The sequence below is a fragment of the Carcharodon carcharias genome, chromosome 7 (assembly GCF_017639515.1).
Source record: "Carcharodon carcharias isolate sCarCar2 chromosome 7, sCarCar2.pri, whole genome shotgun sequence".
Classification (NCBI taxonomy): domain Eukaryota; kingdom Metazoa; phylum Chordata; class Chondrichthyes; order Lamniformes; family Lamnidae; genus Carcharodon; species Carcharodon carcharias.
In genome coordinates, this window is record NC_054473.1 from 130906921 (window position 1) to 130925075 (window position 18155).

Here is an 18155-nt window from a genome sequence, read left to right on the forward strand (position 1 = left end):
AGTGCACCTTCCATTCCCTGTCTGATGGAAACAAAGGAGAAGCAGGTAACTACTTGGAAAAGGAAAACTGGAGGAATTGAGAAAGAAAGGGAGCTGAGGAGAATAGAGAGAAACTGGATATATTAACATAATAGAAAAAGTAGTAGTAGGAGCAGACCATATGGCCCCTTGAGCCTGCTCAGCCATTCAATATAAGTGATCTTCAGCATTAACTGCACTTTCCTTCCAGCTCCCCATATCCCTTGGTTCCCTGACAGACCAAAAATCTATCTCAGTCTTAAATATATTCAGTGATGGAGCATCCACAACCCTTGGGGTTAGAGGATTCCAAAGATTAACAGCCCTTTGAATGAAGAAATTTCTCCTCATCTCAGCCCTAAATGATCATCCCCTTATCCTGACACTGTGTCCTCATTCCAGATTCCTCAGCCAGGGGAAACAACCCCCGTATCTACCCTATCAAGCTCCTTTAGAATCTTGTATGTTTCAATGAGATTACCCCTCATTCTCCTAAACTTCAGATAGTATAGGTGTGAAGGAAATCAGGGAGCAAAAGGGAAAACTGTTGCAAGGAACCAGGAGAAAATGGAGAGCTAGGAAAAGAACGGGGTAAGTGAGAAAGATTTCAGGTAAAATTATTTATTCAAAAAGTATGAATGTTACAGTTTTGGGTTGTACTGATAGTCTCAGTGTCTGGTACAGCTTGGTGAAAATTACTTCTGAAGCAGTGCTGTTTGCACTGCCGAAGGTCTGCCTCAGTTTGCTGGGACTTCATTCCAATTGTTCCCTAAATTTTTAGACCCTATAGCCCTCACCCTTCACACCCCATCATCTCCCGCCCACTTCCCATGCCACCTTCATGCCCCCATGCCAATTCATTTCAACCCATGCCCGCACCCACCCTCAGGGCTCTTATAACCTCATGGCAATTTAATACCAACTCATGCCCCCTGCCCACTGCCCTTTCCCCTTATACCCTCCAGTATCCACCATGTGCAGACCTCAGAAACCATTTTGAGATGAAATAAGCATCTAAATATTAATTTGCAGGTGTCACGATATTAAAAAACACTTCCATTCATGAAAGCCCATTCAAAAATTTAAAACCCCATTAAGTATTTATAAAAACAGACATGTATTCATAACTCCACATTAAAGCTAATCCTTTAATAATCTCTTTGAGCTGTCAATCAAATTGTGAATTTAGGACCCCCCCACTGAGATAATTATTACTTGTGGATAACAGTCAAGCATTAATAATGGCATAATAATAACACTTTGGGGAAATGTCAACAAATTGCTATTGTAATTGCGGAAACAGATTATTTTCAACTCCCGCTGGGCCTTGGATCTTTTGCGCATGTACCGCTGAGGAGCAGGCTACAAATGCGCAGATTGGGAGATTTACTTTGTTTTTGTCCCGGTGTGTTTGTGCACAAGAAAACAGCATGAAAATCCCGGTCAAATGACCGGGAGCAGAGTGCCATGGAGAAGAAGTGTCCTGGGCAGGGACAAAGGAGAGGGGACAGGGAGAGGCCCAAAAAGGAGAGGGGAGAAGACCCAAAGAAGAGTCACAGAGACAGAAGACAGAGGCAGGTCCCAGTTACTTTAAGTTAAAATAGAGAGGAGCAGAGAAAAAGGTCTCCAGTTAAGAAAAAGGCTGTGGGTAGCAGAGTTTAAGTGAAAAGGGCTCGAGGATCTAGGATTGAAAGGAAAAGATTAATCCCCATAGCAATTCAGCTAAATTAGCTAGAATTCAGTTGCAAATGAAGCAGCTTGAAATAGAAAAAGAAATGAAAATTCTTGAATAGGAAAAAGAAATGACAAAGAAATGGAAATGAGAAATCTTGAATTGGCAAAAGAGAAAAAAGAAAAAGCGAAAGAAATGAAAATGTGAAAACTTGAGCTCAAGTTTCAAAGGCAGAAAGAAATCAGACATCATGAACTGAGAGAAGCTTAGGATACAGAGTGAAAGAGAATCTAGTAGTTCACAGAATTGCACAGTGCAGAAGAGGCCCTTTGGCCCATCGAGTCTGCACCGACACGTGAGAAATACCGGACCTACGTACCTAATCCCATTTACCAGCACTTGGCCCATAGCCTTGAATGTTATGACATGCCAAGTGCTCACCTAGGTACTTTTTAAAGGATGCGAGGCAACCTGCCTCCACCACCCTCGCAGGCAATGCATACCAGATCATCACCACCCTCTGGGTAAAAAAGTTTTTCCTCACATCCTCCCTAAACCTCCTACCCCTCACCTTGAATTTATGTACCCTCGTGACTGACCCTTCAACTAAGGGGAAAAGCTGCTCCCTATCCACCCTGCCCATGCCCCTCATAATCTTGTACACCTTGATCAGGTCGTCCCTCAGTCTTCTCTGCTCCAACGAAAACAACCCAAGTCTATCCAACCTCTCTTCATAACTTAAATGTTTCATCCCAGACAACACCCTGGTGAATCTCCTCTGCATCTCCTCCAGTGCAATCACATCCTTCCTATAATGTGGCGACCAGAACTGCACACAGTACTCCAGCTGTGGCCTCACCAACGTTCTATACAACTCCAACATGACCTCCCTACTTTGTAATCTATGCCTCGATTGATAAAGGCAAGTGTCCCATATGCCTTTTTCACCACCTCATTAACATGCCTCTCTGCCTTTAGAGATCTATGGACACACACACAAAGTCCCTTTGTTCCTCAGAACTTCCTAGTGTCACGCCATTCATTGAATACTTCCTTGTCAAACTACTCCTTCCAAAGTGTATCACCTCACACTTTTTAGGGTTAAATTCCATCTGCCACTTATCTGCCCATTTCACCATCCTGTCTATATCTTCCTGTAGCCCAAGACACTCAACCTCAATGTTAACCACCCGGCCAATCTTTGTGTCATCTGCAAACTTACTAATCCTACCCCCCACATAGTCATCTGTGTCATTTATATAAATGACAAATAATAGGGGACCCAGCACAGATCCCTGTGATACGCCACTGGACACTGGCTTCCAGTCACTAAAGCATCCTTCTGTCATCAGCCTCTGTCTCCTACAACTAAGCCAATTTTGAATCCACCTCATCAAATTACCCTGTATCCCATGTGCATTTGCCTTCTTTATAAGTCTCCCATGTGGGACCTTGTCAAAGGCTTTGCTAAAATCCATGTAAACTACATCAACTGCACTACCCTCATCTACACACCTGGTCACCTCCTCAAAAAATTCAGTCAAATTTGTTAGGCATGACCTCCCTCTGACAAAGCCATGCTGACTTTGATCAAACCTTGCCTCTCCAAGTGGAGATAGATTCTCTCCTTCAGAATTTTCTCCAATAGTTTCCCTACCACTGACGTGAGACTCACTGGCCTGTAGTTTCCTGGCTTCTCTCTACAACCCTTCTTAAATAGCGGAACCACACTAGCTGTTCTCCAGTCCTCTCGCACCTCCCCGTGGCCAGAGAGGAATTAAAAATTTGGGTCAGAGCCCCTGCGATCTCCTTCTTTGCCTCCCTCAGCGGTCTGGGACACAGAAGAAGAATTGAGTCCCACTCCGAGCTTTGATATAATAAAGAATCTTTGTCTATTGCCTAAATTTACTGAAGACTGTAATGTTTCTAAGATACAGGAAGCAGCGGTTCTGACAGATGGATATGATATATCACATAGGCAGTTAGGGGGCTGTTGATATCTATTTGTAAACCCACAGGGAAGCTGGAGGAAAAGGAGAGAGTCTAGCTTTATGGAAGAAGCAGAAGTTCAATATAAATTATAGTGTAGAGAACAAAAGGGATACAAATAAACCAGTATGCTTTTATTGCCATAAGACAAGGCATGTTAAAGCCCATTGTTGGAAGCTGAATGGTAAAGCAGTGGCAGTAGTAGGAATGCTTAAGGAGTCTTTGAAATGATAATGCCAGTAAAGGTAATGGATGTTAAAACAGTGCAAGTGGCAGGAATTCCCACAGACAAAGCTGCACCAGAAAGTGAATTTTGTGAGAAACGCATTGCTACTAATGTTTTTACAGTAGGAATATATAGAATTGAAAAAGATTATAAAGGGTTTGTATTGGAAGGGGAAGTCACTCAATTTTTGTCCCAGAAAGTGCATAAGAAAATTATTATCCAGAGAGACACTGGTTTGGCTCAGAGCTTATTGTTAACAAAGGATTTGGACCTTTCTTCAGAAAGTCCACTGAATTGGAATGTATTAGTACAAGATGTTGAAGGGAAGGATATGCCTTACCCATTGCATAAAGTAAATTTAAATTGTGTTCTGCTGGAGGGGACTTGTGTGGTTGGAGTTGTTCCAAAATTATCTATTGCAAATGTAGACGTTATACTGGGTAATGATATAGTGGGCAGTAGAGTTTTTCCACAACCTAAGGTGGGGTGCCACAGTTCCGAAGTTGTTCCTGTGAATAAAAATTCCTTGTCCAATTGTGATCCAGTTGAGCAAAGAACTGACCCGAGTAACAATACTGGTGTATCCACCTCAGTAATGGACTTTACAGGAGCAATAGAAGTGCCTGCTGAATTGCAAAGTGAACATTTTTAATGGAAGGAACTGAGACCGCAAAGTGACCTGGATGGATCAATGACAGCAGACACCAAATTACAAGTGCTTGCCGCTATTGAGACACAGAGTACTGCACCTGGAATCTAACCAAGTGGACAATTCACAAAAGATAATTTAAAACCTTGAGAGGATTGGGATAACATGGTTTGTGAATTGTGTGGAGGACTTAAAGTATTAGAAAGAAAAAGAAAAATCCAGAGTGAAGAAGTGGTTAACTTTGCTTGAAGTGAATTAAATAAGACACATTTGGAATGGGACCAGGAGAAACTACAAGATCTTAAAATGTTGAAAGACCAAACCAAGCAGGAATACCAAGCCCCTTTTGTGCGAACATAAAAAGCATCTCAATAACATCCTTGAAATGGCTAAAAGGGACTTTGATCAGAAGAGAAATGAGTTGTTGGTGCACAAAGATGCCATTCTGACCTTATTATCTTGAAATGAGAAGTTACCACATTTGAGTTCAGAAGATGAACTGTATACCTACAGTTAATGAAATGGAGGACAATTGGGTTGTGGAACATTCTTTGTGGTGTTAAAGAATAGGCAGGAAAAAAATGCAAGTTCTGAATTATGATAATTATACGATGTTTAAATTCTGCTAATCCTACTTGTTACATGTACTCGCTTATGTTTTGATTAAGCCTTGATATATTTATAATATAAGATATGTAACTGTGCAACAAAATGACAAGGTTATCTTTATGTTAGAAGTTTATGTTTGAAGTTTATGATGTTAATTACTTCTTGTAAAGAAATTGTAAAACCATTCTACAGAAACCTGCATTCTAGTGAAGCTTTTTTTCCAAGGGAAAAGGTATTATGAACTCTAAAACTTACTTTGTTGGAGAGTGCAGACATCAGTAACTTCAGCTCCTGACAAGTGTTGGAGTTTTTTCACGTGTTCTCTCTGGGAGTGGGCTACACATGCGCAGATTGGCAGTTTTATGTTTTTTTGGGCTCAGTGTGCTTGTGCATAAGAAAACAGTGTGAAAACCCTTGTCAGATGACTGGGAGTGGAGTGCCTTTGAGAAGAAGTTTCTTTGGCAGGGGACAAGGGAAAGCGGACAGGGAGAGGGAACAGAGAGAGGCCCCAAATGAAGAGTCACAGAGACAGGAGACAGAGAAAAAAGCTCAAAATAAGAAAAAGGTGCGAGTAGCAGACTTTAAGTGGAAAGGGCTCAAGGAAAGCCCTGGTAATCAAAGAGGACTCAGAAGAAGCCTTAAAGATGCAAGAAGACAGCTGAAGGTTGGTGACTCCATGCTGCGAGTTGTTGAGGCAAAGGTGCCCCTTTGGAGCAGTAGTGTGATGCTTCCCCTGGATGAAGAGCTGAAGTTGTGCTTGTGATTTGGTGCTAGTATGCATATTTGGGAATCCAGGGGAATGGAACCTTGGGAAATGAGATTGAAACCCTGGAAGAAATGGGGGCAGGACTTCCACATCCGGGTCCTGCCCACCATTTTTATAGGCCATGGAGTCTTCACAACTCTGCAAAAATCTGGCTCATTACCACTATGCCACCATCTCCCCCAGTGACCTTAAAATATAACTTGGGCATTCAGGGTTGATGTCAGAAGGCTTTTCTTCATACAAGTGACAGTGAAAATCTGGAATTTTCATACACAAAAAGATGTTAAGGTTAGACCAATGTAAATTTTCTTAGGGAAGCGTGTTAAAGGATGTGGAATCAAAGTGAGTAAATGGGGTTAAAATACAGATAAACCATGCTCTAATGGAATGGCGGAAGAGGCTCGAGGAGCTGATTGGCCTAGTCCTGGTCCCATGTTCATGCCTATGTTTACAAGCCCAGCAGTTAAAATATTTACAGAACCTTGTTACTAATTTACATTGCCACTTCGTTTTCTAAAAAAATAACAGCAATTGGTCCTTATAGCATACTAACCAAATGATCTCACCCAGACAGGATTGCCAGTAAGTCCTTACTGATTTAGCATGCAAAAGTGGTCAACTTTTTGAATCCAGCCACATGATCAATTGCAAAATCATTCCAAAGTTAATGTTTACATTGTAAGTTACATAAGGTAAGTAAAGTGTCCCCCTTCCCCACAATTTTCTTTCCTTGTCTCCTGTAAGTGTTGACCCTTGTTGGAATCCTCCAGCACCTGATCCAATTGATCAGTCTTCACATGCAATCCTATGCAGTAAGTGTTAGTCAAGTGATTCAGTTTATTGTGGGGGGATGGGTTGTGGGAGCGGGGACAGAGCAGCAATCAAAGTCCAGCTCAATCCTGTCTTCGCAAAATGTCTAATGTGACAAATATGAATTTTTTTTTTAAAATAGACAATTTATTGAATTCTACATTGCTGATCTCAGTCACAAGGATAAAATTAAGCACTAAGATAACTGTTGAAGAGTCATACGGATTTGAAACGTTAACTGTGTTCCTCTCTGCAGATGCTGCCAAACCTGCTGAGTTTTTCCAGGTATTTTTATTTTTGTTTAAAATTAAGCATTGTTTGTTGATTCAGCAAATTGCAAAGAATACACCTGATAGGCAGATAGATTGTAGGCTATTTTGTAGCACTAATGTGTGGAATACATGGAACAAACATTGTTTAACACTCATGTATGTTGAGTTCAGAGTATTAGTATCAATCCAGCAACATCCATGATAGCTGAGAAGATCACTTCAATTGTGGATCTTCCAGTTCTGAAACCTCACTGAGATTTGGGACAGATGTGTTCGGCCAAGATTTGCAGTCTGACAGGGGCAACACAGGCAAATACTTTTCCCATGATGCCCAGAAGGGAGATGCTGATAATTTGTTACAATTGCTGCAGTTGCCCTCATTCTTGTACAGGGTCACATTTTTTGCATCATGGATATCCCTGAGGCACTGTACGCTCCTCCAGGAGAAACAGAGAGGTTTGTGTAGATGCTGCATGTGTGCAAGTTTTCTATGCTTGATGAGTTCAGGTGGTATAGCATAATCACCTGGAGCTTTGCCAATGGCAAGCAAATCAATAGCTTTGCAAAGCTCCTCCACTGTGGGTTTGATATCCAGCCCTTTCATGACAGCAGGCCCTCCATGGTGTCAAGAGCTTCCTTGGTGACCATATTCTTCCTAGAGCAGTGCTTCCCAAACGTTTTCCTGGTGTGACCCCATCTTAATGCCTCAGACTTTGTGTGATCCTGGGGGAAGGGTTGGATTCAGCTGCTGGGGTGTGGGCGTGCTTAGTCTCTGAGCAGGTGGATGGCAGGAGGTGTTCCATGTGATGGGAATTGTTTAAACTTAAAAAAAATTTGTACCTTTTTACAGGCTTTTTTTGCAGCAGCAATTAGGCCTCAAAGATCTGTTCATTAGACCATGTCCACCAATAGATAAAGGCTCAGTGATTTAAAGGCGCCTTGCGGCTGTTAGCACTCAGTCCGAGCCCCATGGCTGCTGCAGAGCTTGCAATCCCAAAATACTATACAACTCAAGGCAGTGTTCCAACCATCTCCCAATTTTTCTCATAGTCAGTGATGACCTCCCTGTCTTTGTTTTTAATGAAGCTGTTTTGTTTGCTAATGGACTCGATGCCTTTTTGATCCCTTTATACATGCCCCTAGTATTCCCCATGCCAAAGGACATCCGGATATTCTGGCAAGGTTGTAACAGTAGTCATTGGTGCCGTTCCTAGCAGTCTTTTGGACATAATTTTGAGCAGCACTTGGTATTTTCAGAGTTTTCTTGCTTGGATGTTTATTTTAATTTGTGACAGTGGATTGCGTGGCTTCAATGATAGTTCAACATCAGTGATGTTAGCCTCAAATTTGTCAGCATTTTTCTGCATTTGCTTACTGTGCCAGATAATTCCAGTTCAATCAAGTTGAAGAACTGTTGCTTCTTACCTTGGGAGGTAGTATGGCTGACTTGATACAAGGATGGCCTTTCTGCTTTGAATGATAAAGCTTCCAGGGTTGCATCCTAACCCTGATGCACACCAGGAAGTGATCCATATCTCAGTCAGCACTGTGGTAGCCACGTGTGTGAGAGTGCTGTTGAGAGAGCCATGTCTGGTTGTGATCAGGTCCAGTTGGTGCCAATGTCCTGATCCTGGATTTCTCTAGGATACCTTATGGCATGGCATGTACTGAAAGAAAATGTTATAGTAAAATTTCTGTTACCTGGCACTTTAAAAACTGGAATTTTTATTAACTGGAATTCTGGGGTCAGGCCTGTCGGGTCTGTTTTTGACTGGAGATGTCAAACTCATGCGTAGTTGTTACCCTGCCCTCACCCCGATCTCGGCCTCCCAGTGTTTTGCAGCACCATGTTCCCTTGGCAACACCTACAAGATTTGCACAATCCTGCACCTCTCATGAGATCTCAACACTGTGTGATCACCCTGGAGCTTTCTTATTGGATGAAAATGCAGAACTCACCTTACACCTTAGTTAACTGGCATATTTGATTACCCAGTGTAGGATGTGAAAATCTTACTTTTAAGTTCGGAACCTTACTTTTTTTTATTCATTCACGGGATGTGGGCTTCTTTGGCTGGGCCAGCGTTTATTGCCCATCCCTAGTTGCCCTGGAGAAGATGATGGTGAGTTGTGTTCTTGAACCGCTATAGTCCATGTCATGTAGGTACACCCACATTGCTGTTGGGAAGGGAGTTCCAGGATTTTGACCCAGAAACAGCGAAGGAACGGCAATATATTTCCAAGTCAGGACGGTGAATGACTTGGAGGGGAACTTCCATGTGGTGGTGTTCCCATCTATCTGCTGCCCTTGTTCTTCTAGAAGGTAGTGGTTGTGGGTTTGGAAGGTGCTATCTAAGGAGCCTGGTGAATTCCTGCAGTGCATCTTGTAGATGGTACACACTGCTGCTACTGTGCGTCTGTGGTGGAGGGAGTGAATGTTTGTGGATGTGGTGCCTATCAAGCAGGCTGCTTTGTCCTGGATGGTGTTAAACTTCTTGGGTATTGTGGGAGCAGCACTCATCCAGGCAAGTGGGCAGTATTCCATCACATTCCTGGATTGTGCCTTGTAGATGATGGACAGGCTTTGGGGAGTCAGGCAGTAAGTTACTCGTCGCAGGATCCGGAGCCTCTGACCTGTTCTTGTAGCCATAGTATTTATATGGCCAGTCCAGTTCAGTTTCCGGTCAATGGTAACCCCCAGGATGGGTTGATAGTGGGGGATTCAGTGATGGTAATACCTTGCATGTCAAGAGGCGATAGTTAGATTCTCTCTTGTTGAAGATGGTCATTGACTGGTACTTGTGCAGTGCAGATATTGCTTGCCACTTGTCAGCCCAAACCTGGTTATTGTCCAGCTCTTGCTGCATTTGGACATGAACTGCTTCAGCATCTGAGGAATTGCAAATGGTTCTGAATATTGTGCAATCATCAGTGCGCATCCCCACTTCTGACCTTATGGTGGAAGGAAGGTCATTGATGAAGCTGATGAAGATGGTTGGACCCTGAGGAACTCCTGCAGTGATGTCCTGGAGCTGAGATGATTGACCTCCAACAACCAAAACCATCTTCCTTTGTGCTAGCTATGATTCCAACCAGTGGAGAGTTTTCCCCTGATTCTCATTGACTCCAGTTTTGCTAGGACTCCTTAACGCCACACTCGGTCAAATGTGGCCTTGATGTCAAATGCAGTCACTCTCACCTCATACCGGGAGTTCAGCTCTTTTGTCCATGTTTGAACCAAGGACTGGTCTGGATGATACATGCTCAGATCAGATTCAGTTTGTTTCTACTAACCATGGAAAAGTTTATTGCAAATAACAGTTCGTAGAAAAGTTGCACTTACAATACCCGAACCTCTGAGTTAACCTTGCATGGGAGCAGACTTTGCTGGCCGGTCACTCTGCGTCATCCCATCGCTCCACGTCTTTGAGTGATTGACCACATTGTTCCTACCCGATTGCACAGAGACTGTGTGATCTCCTCCTTTTAAGTTCAACTTTTACTTTGTTGTAACCTCTGGTGTCAATATGTGCTGATAGGGTTTGTAAGTTCAGTCAAAAGAATTGTTTTCACAAGTTCTACAGACTTCATAAAGTTTAAATCAATCATGCCCAGACTTTGTAAAGTTTAAATCAAACAGGTCCTTATCCACAAATGCTTCTGGTTAGCTTTGGTAGTGTGACCCATTTTGCAGCTTAGTTTAGTTCCTTCTTCTGCTTATCTTGACCTTGTAGTAACCCTTTCAAGTACAAACCCATTTCCATTTGTTTCAGATGAAGTTACATTGTTTCATAGTTTGCCATTGTGAGATTTGAACTCTTGATACTCTTTCAAATACAAACCTGTTTCCATCTGTTTCAGATGAAGTCACATTGTTCCATAGTTCACCATTGTGAGATTTGAACTCTTGATCTTGGGGTTACAAACCCAGTACCATAACCACTTGGCTATTTAAGCCAAGCTCAAATGTTAGTGGTCCCTGCTGAGATTGTAACTCTTTTGAGTACAAGCATGTTTCCATCTGTTCAGATGAAGTTACATTGTTTGCCATTGTGAGATTTGAACTTTTGATCTTGGGATTACAAACCCAGTACCATAACCACTTGGCTATTTAGGCCAAGCTATGTGTAACTCTTTTGAGTACAAACATGTTTCCATCTGTTTTTTCAGATGAAGTTACATTGTTTGCCATTGTGAGATTTGAACTCTTGATACTCTTTTGAGTAAATCCGTTTCCATCTGTTTCAGATGAAGTTACATTGTTTCATAGTTTGCCATTGTGAGATTTGAAATCTTGATCTTGGGTTTACAAGCCCAGTACCATAACCACTTGGCTATTTTGGCCAAGTGTTGACTTTATAGTAGCTGCCCCACATGCAGGGTCACTTATCAATTCAGTCACAATAATTCAATTACAACATGACCACAAGCATTATATGACAATGATTAATTTAACAATCCCATCTATTTGAATCAAGCAGGAACAATGGTTTCTCAGACTGCAAACATCACGTATAATTAGTTTAGTGATCCCATTGATTTGAAACAGGGCACCTGCCACACTTGAAACAAAAGAAACATGAACCATGATCCACAAAGACATGTCAGTTTCAAAAGCTTGTTAAACCACTAACAGCCTGCCTCTTTTGTAATTTTTCTGTCTCCCCTCCACAAAACATTGAATCATATACACATTTCAGAGAAACACTTATACAATTATAAAACTTAAGCAGAAATTAGGCAACAAAGGTTGGGAGGGATGGGTCATGAGTATTTTGGCTTACAGCAGCAACTCTCATTCCTGGAGCATGCCAGATAACAGAAAGCTCACGGTAGCAACAAAGCTCAAGTAACTTCTGCTCTTTTGCATTTATCTTTCCCATGCCATGATGCCTGAGGAATGAAGTCCATGCCTCTTGGTCCACATCCACTCTTGCATTAAAATCCTAAAGTAGGTAAAGGTGTTAGGGATTCTTCTGATAGCAGTGTCAAGCTCCTCATAGAACTGGTCTTTCGCTTCTGTAATGGAACATGTTATTGAAGCATAGACTGTCATGATGCTAACTGGCTCTATTTGAAATGAGAAGCAGATAGAGAGAACATGCTCTGAACCATTTGTGAGGGGTTCTATCATTGAGACCAGTGAGTTCCTTACAGCGAAGCCTACATGGAGTTCATGCATTTCCTCTGAACTCTTTCCCCTGCTAGTTGGGCAGAACGTGTAACGTTTTTCTTTCAGGGGTCAACTCTGTGAGCCTTGTCTCTTGTAGGGAAATTATGTCAACGTTCAGCCTATCAAGTTCCATATCGCTCACAGCTGTCTTGCGCATGTTATCGACCAGCTGCTAGTCATCTATTAGTTCCATGAACATAGTTCTGATGTTCACATCTTCTTAATTTCCTTTTGTTTGGTTTGTTTGCCTGGTGCGATGGAATTGGTCTACTTGTTGAGCAGAAACTCTAAACTCTAAGCACCAACTGAAGCAGATGTACTGCGGCAGGTCAGCACCTTGCAAGTTTGGGGCTGCCTGACTTGAGATGGGCGGTGGCTGTCCAATCAAGTTGGGCTTATTACTCGTAACTGCTGTCTCCGTGTCATGTTAACACAGCAAAATTGGAGTGTCCTCTCTACGGCAAAAGCCTGTGAAATATTTATAGGGAATTAAAACATAAATTAAAACTGGAAGAACTCAGCAGGTCTGGCAGTATCTGTGGAGAGAGAAACAAAGTTAATGTTTTGAGTCCAACATGACTCTTCTTCGGAACTCTTTTGGGGACCCTGGACTGCTCAAACGTCAGGTCCCCCTCTCGACCTCACCGATTGGATTGAAAGCAATGCAAAGCACATTGTCTGGCAGCAGCTTGGTTTCAGGAGTTGCTGGAAAGATAATATATTTAGATATCAGTGGCCTTTGGGTTTCATTCCAGATTTTTTGCCAGGCTTTACTTCCTTAGCCTTCAACTCTCCCGGGCTATCTACAAGGCAATAGAGCTATTCACCCATAGGTGGTAGTTTGGTTCATGAGCGCCAGGTCGTGTCTACATGCCAGTGGGCCTGCACACTACATGCCTGGGGGTGAAACCTCCTCCGAGTTCCTCAGAAGCTTTAATCCGAGGCTGCGAGGGGCCCGGTTTCTGTGTGTCACCAGGAGGAGGCACAGCAGAGGACTTGCCAATGATGCTGTGTACTGACAGAGAGGGACTTACACATTTGGCTTTCTTTTTCATGTTGCTATGAGCCAGTGGTGTAGATGAAGATGAGAAGCAAACTAACATATAAAAACAGAAGGCATACTAACTCTCTTCACCCACCCACTAGAAGCATCACATTGACCTGCTGGACAGACAATAAAGTAGAGCACTGTGATAAGGTTCCAATGTTTAATCACTGGATCTTGCTATGTTTACTTAGAAATAGCATGGGTAAAGGCACAGAGAAAAAAACAAAAAAACTGCGGATGCTGGAAATCCAAAACAAAAACAGAATTACCTGGAAAAACTCAGCAGGTCTGGCAGCATCGGCGGAGAAGAAAAGAGTTGACGTTTCGAGTCCTCATGACCCTTCGACAGAACTTGAGTTCGAGTCCAGGAAAGAGCTGAAATATAAGCTGGTTTAAGGTGTGTGTGTGGGGGGCGGAGAGATAGAGAGACAGAGAGGTGGAGGGGGTTGGTGTGGTTGTAGCGACAAACAAGCAGTGATAGAAGCAGATCATCAAAAGATGTCAACAACAATAGTACAATAGAACACATAGGTGTTAAAATTAAAGTTGGTGATATTATCTAAACGAATGTGCTAATTAAGAATGGATGGTAGGGCACTCAAGGTATAGCTCTAGTGGGGGTTTTTTTTTATATAATGGAAATAGGTGGGAAAAGGAAAATCTTTATAATTTATTGGGAAAAAAAAAAGGGAAGGGGGAAACAGAAAGGGGGTGGGGATGGGGGAGGGAGCTTACGACCTAAAGTTGTTGAATTCAATATTCAGTCCGGAAGGCTGTAAAGTCCCTAGTCGGAAGATGAGGTGTTGTTCCTCCAGTTTGCGTTGGGCTTCACTGGAACAATGCAGCAAGCCAAGGACAGACATGTGGGCAAGAGAGCAGGGTGGAGTGTTGAAATGGCAAGCGACAGGGAGGTTTGGGTCATTCTTGCGGACAGACCGCAGGTGTTCTGCAAAGCGGTCGCCCAGTTTACGTTTGGTCTCTCCAATGTAGAGGAGACCACATTGGGAGCAACGAATGCAGTAGACTAAGTTGGGGGAAATGCAAGTGAAATGCTGCTTCACTTGAAAGGAGTGTTTGGGTCCTTGGACGGTGAGGAGAGAGGAAGTGAAGGGGCAAGTGTTGCATCTTTTGCGTGGGCAAGGGGTTGTGCCATAGGAGGGGGTTGAGGAGTAGGGGGTGATGGAGGAGTGGACCAGGGTGTCCCGGAGGGAGCGATCCCTACGGAATGCCGATAAGGGGGGTGAAGGGAAGATGTGTTTGGTAGTGGCATCATGCTGGAGTTGGCGGAAATGGCGGAGGATGATCCTTTGAATGCGGAGGCTGGTGGGGTGATAAGTGAGGACAAGGGGGACCCTATCATGTTTCTGGGAGGGAGGAGAAGGAGTGAGGGCGGATGCGCGGGAGATGGGCCGGACACGGTTGAGGGCCCTGTCAACGACCGTGGGTGGAAAACCTCGGTTAAGGAAGAAGGAGGACATGTCAGAGGAACTGTTTTTGAATGTAGCATCATCGGAACAGATGCGACGGAGGCGAAGGAACTGAGAGAATGGGATGGAGTCCTTACAGGGTGGGGTGTGAGGAGCTGTAGTCGAGATAGCTGTGGGTGTCGGTGGGTTTGTAATGGATATTGGTGGACAGTCTATCACCAGAGATTGAGACAGAGAGGTCAAGGAAGGGAAGGGAAGTGTCAGAGATGGACCACGTGAAAATGATGGAGGGGTGGAGATTGGAAGCAAAATTAATAAATATTTCCAAGTCCTGACGAGAGCATGAAGCAGCACCGAAATAATCATCGATGTACCGGAGAAAGAGTTGTGGAAGGGGGCCGGAGTAGGACTGCAACAAGGAATGTTCCACATACCCCATAAAGAGACAGGCATAGCTGGGGCCCATGCGGGTACCCATAGCCACACCTTTTATTTGGAGGAAGTGAGAGGAGTTGAAGGAGAAATTGTTCAGCGTGAGAACAAGTTCAGCCAGACGGAGGAGAGTAGTGGTGGATGGGGATTGTTCGGGCCTCTGTTCGAGGAAGAAGCTAAGGGCCCTCAGACCATCCTGGTGGGGGATGGAGGTGTAGAGGGATTGGACGTCCATGGTGAAGAGTAAGCGGTTGGGGCCAGGGAACTGGAAATTGTTGATGTGACGTAAGGTGTCAGAGGAATCACGGATGTAGGTGGGAAGGGACTGGACAAGGGGAGAGAGAAGGGAGTCAAGATAACGAGAAATGAGTTCTGTGGGGCAGGAGCAGGCTGAGACGATCGGTCTACCGGGGCAGTTCTGTTTGTGGATTTTGGGTAGGAGATAGAAGCGGGCCGTCCGAGGTTGGGCAACTATCAGGTTGGAAGCTGTGGGAGGGAGATCCCCAGAGGAGATGAGGTCAGTGACAGTCCTGGAAACAATGGCTTGATGTTCAGTGGTGGGGTCATGGTCCAGGGAGAGGTAGGAGGAAGTGTCTGCGAGTTGACGCTCAGCCTCCGCGTGGTAGAGGTCAGTGCGCCAGACAACAACAGCACCACCCTTGTCAGCGGGTTTGATGACAATGTCAGGGTTGGACCTGAGAGAATGGAGTGCAGTAAGTTCAGAGAGAGACAGGTTAGAATGGGTGAGAGGAGCAGAGAAATTGAGACGACTAATGTCGCGCCGACAGTTCTCAATGAAAAGATCGAGAGAAGGTAAGAATCCAGAGGGAGGGGTCCAGGTGGAGGGAGAATATTGAAGATGGGTAAAAGGATCCGTTGAACTGGGAGAGGACTCCTGCCCAAAGAAGTGAGCCCGGAGACGAAGACGGCGGAAGAAGAGTTCAGTATCATGCCGAGCCCGAAATTCATTGAGGTGAGGGCGTAAGGGTATGAAACTAAGTCCTTTGCTGAGCACTGAACGTTCAGCATCGGAGAGGGGAAGGTCAGGGGGTATAGTGAATACACGGCTGGGGTTGGGATTGGAAGATGGGGTGGGGACGGAGGGACAGGCAGGGGTGGAGGGTCCTAGATGGGTGTTGGTGTCGATGAGTTGTTGGAGCTTGCGTTCCTTAGCACTTGAGAGAAAGAGAAAAAGTTTCTTGTTGAGGCGTCGGATGAGCCGAAGGATAAAATGAAACTGGGGGCACGCGCAGCTTTGAAAAAGGGTACGGCGGTGCTGCTGGAGGGAGAGGTCGAGTGTGTTCATATGGCGGCGCATGGCACTGAGAGTGGATTTCAGAATGTGACGGGAACAGCAGTCCGAGAAACGTTTTATGTCCCGGAGATACCTGTAATCCTGGGTGGGTTCGAAACATGAGGGGTGGAATTTCAGTTTAAAGGCACAGTTTGATCCCCAGTGTACCAAACTCTGGTTTTAGAGCAGCCAGTGATGTTGAACCCAATGAAAATACTTAGGATAAACCCCCCAGCTAAACCCACACATAAACAATTTTTTTCAGATATCACTGGATAACAAGCAGAAGGAAAACCTGTTTGACATGCATCCTCCTCCTTAACCGAGGTCCCAAACTAATTGGTAAATTTTTACAGTATGGATGTAAAATGTGGTTGTGCAGCATTTTATTTTATACGGAGAGGCAATACATTAATGTAACAAGTATGTGTTCATTATCATTTTTCCAGTCATTATTGTCCAACAGTAATTCTGATGGCACAATTAGATTTGATGTTCAGTGGGATTGATTTCATTAAAATGCCCTGCAGGGGACCTCAAACAGCTTTCTGATTAAAAGGTGATGTAAAGATAAGATTTCTTTATGACGTCAAGAGGAGATGATTAAAATAATCTATTTTTTATGTTCCTCATTGCACATGGACATCCTTTGTGAAATTTACATTGTTCAGATGAAGTATCAGTTCAGTAATAGCTTAGAAACAAGGATAGTTGTCTTGATAATGCTAATTGTCGAGTGAAATACTAAACCTGCAATACAATAAAGATACATCAATTGATAAGTCTCTTAATAACCTTGAACCTTCCTTTATGATCAGTGGCAGTGTCATTTTATTAATTGGCATGGTGTATGAGTGTTTAAGTGTTTTGCAGTAACTCAGTAGCCACACTATCTATTTGTGAACTGCATTGGGACCCTGCTCTTAGACCACCATTTGTACCAAAGATTGGAGATCCACACCATTCATTTAATATACACGAATAATGTTTTACTATAAAGAAAATCTTGAAATCATTTCAAAAGAATTTAGGATAGTGAAATTATTTAATATCCTAATTGAAGTACTTGTAGCTCTCTGAATGGCTCAGTGAGTTAATGAATTGAATATCTGAGCTGTACAAAAATCTCAGGTTTAATTCCCATTCTGTGTTGATTTCAGTGGGGCGTCAGGTGCACTACAATAGGCCTTATCGCTCTGGAGAGGAAAATTGGCCAGTGTTGTCAGTCATGATTGATCCCAGTGAAAGCATATTTGTATGTAAAAATGTATGATTGAAGAGCTTAATAATTTCAACTGCCATAGCTCACAAGTAAATAATATTAACTAGAAAATGCTGGATAAACACAATGGGCTGGATTTTACTGGTGCTGGGGAGGGACCCCCATCAGGGTGGCTCCCTGATGCATTCCCATCTCCCGGGCAATTTCCCAGCAGTGGGAACAGCGTTGGCTTCCCACTCCACAGATGCAGACAGCCAATTGGTCCAATTAAGGCCCTGCTTTGGGGTCACTTTGCACCAGCACCAGTACTTTACTGATGTCAGAACAGACCCTTGCAGTGTATCGAGGGTGCCAGCTCAGTCAAGGCGGCCTGCCTGTAGTAGGCCAGGGGGCCATTGGAGCAAGAAGGTCCATGCTCTAATAATGAGCTTGGGGAGATGAAAGGAGGGGTTTGTTTTCTATCCTCGATGTCCCTACTGGCTTTGGGCCTCTTTGTTTCATGAAGTCTGTGCAGGGGCACATCCAGAGGCCCATCCATGTTGTGATAC

General features: G+C 43.7%; 1 protein-coding gene across 1 annotated transcript in view; it reads left to right on the plus strand.

The window, feature by feature from the left end:
• Nucleotides 1–18155, plus strand: part of LOC121280052 (dynein heavy chain 5, axonemal-like) — a 336766-nt gene that overhangs the window by 9948 nt on the left and 308663 nt on the right. The window contains exon 2 of the mRNA XM_041191681.1: nt 5585–5827. Within this exon, the coding sequence (XP_041047615.1) occupies nt 5585–5827 (243 nt within the window). The remainder of the gene's footprint in view (nt 1–5584; nt 5828–18155) is intronic.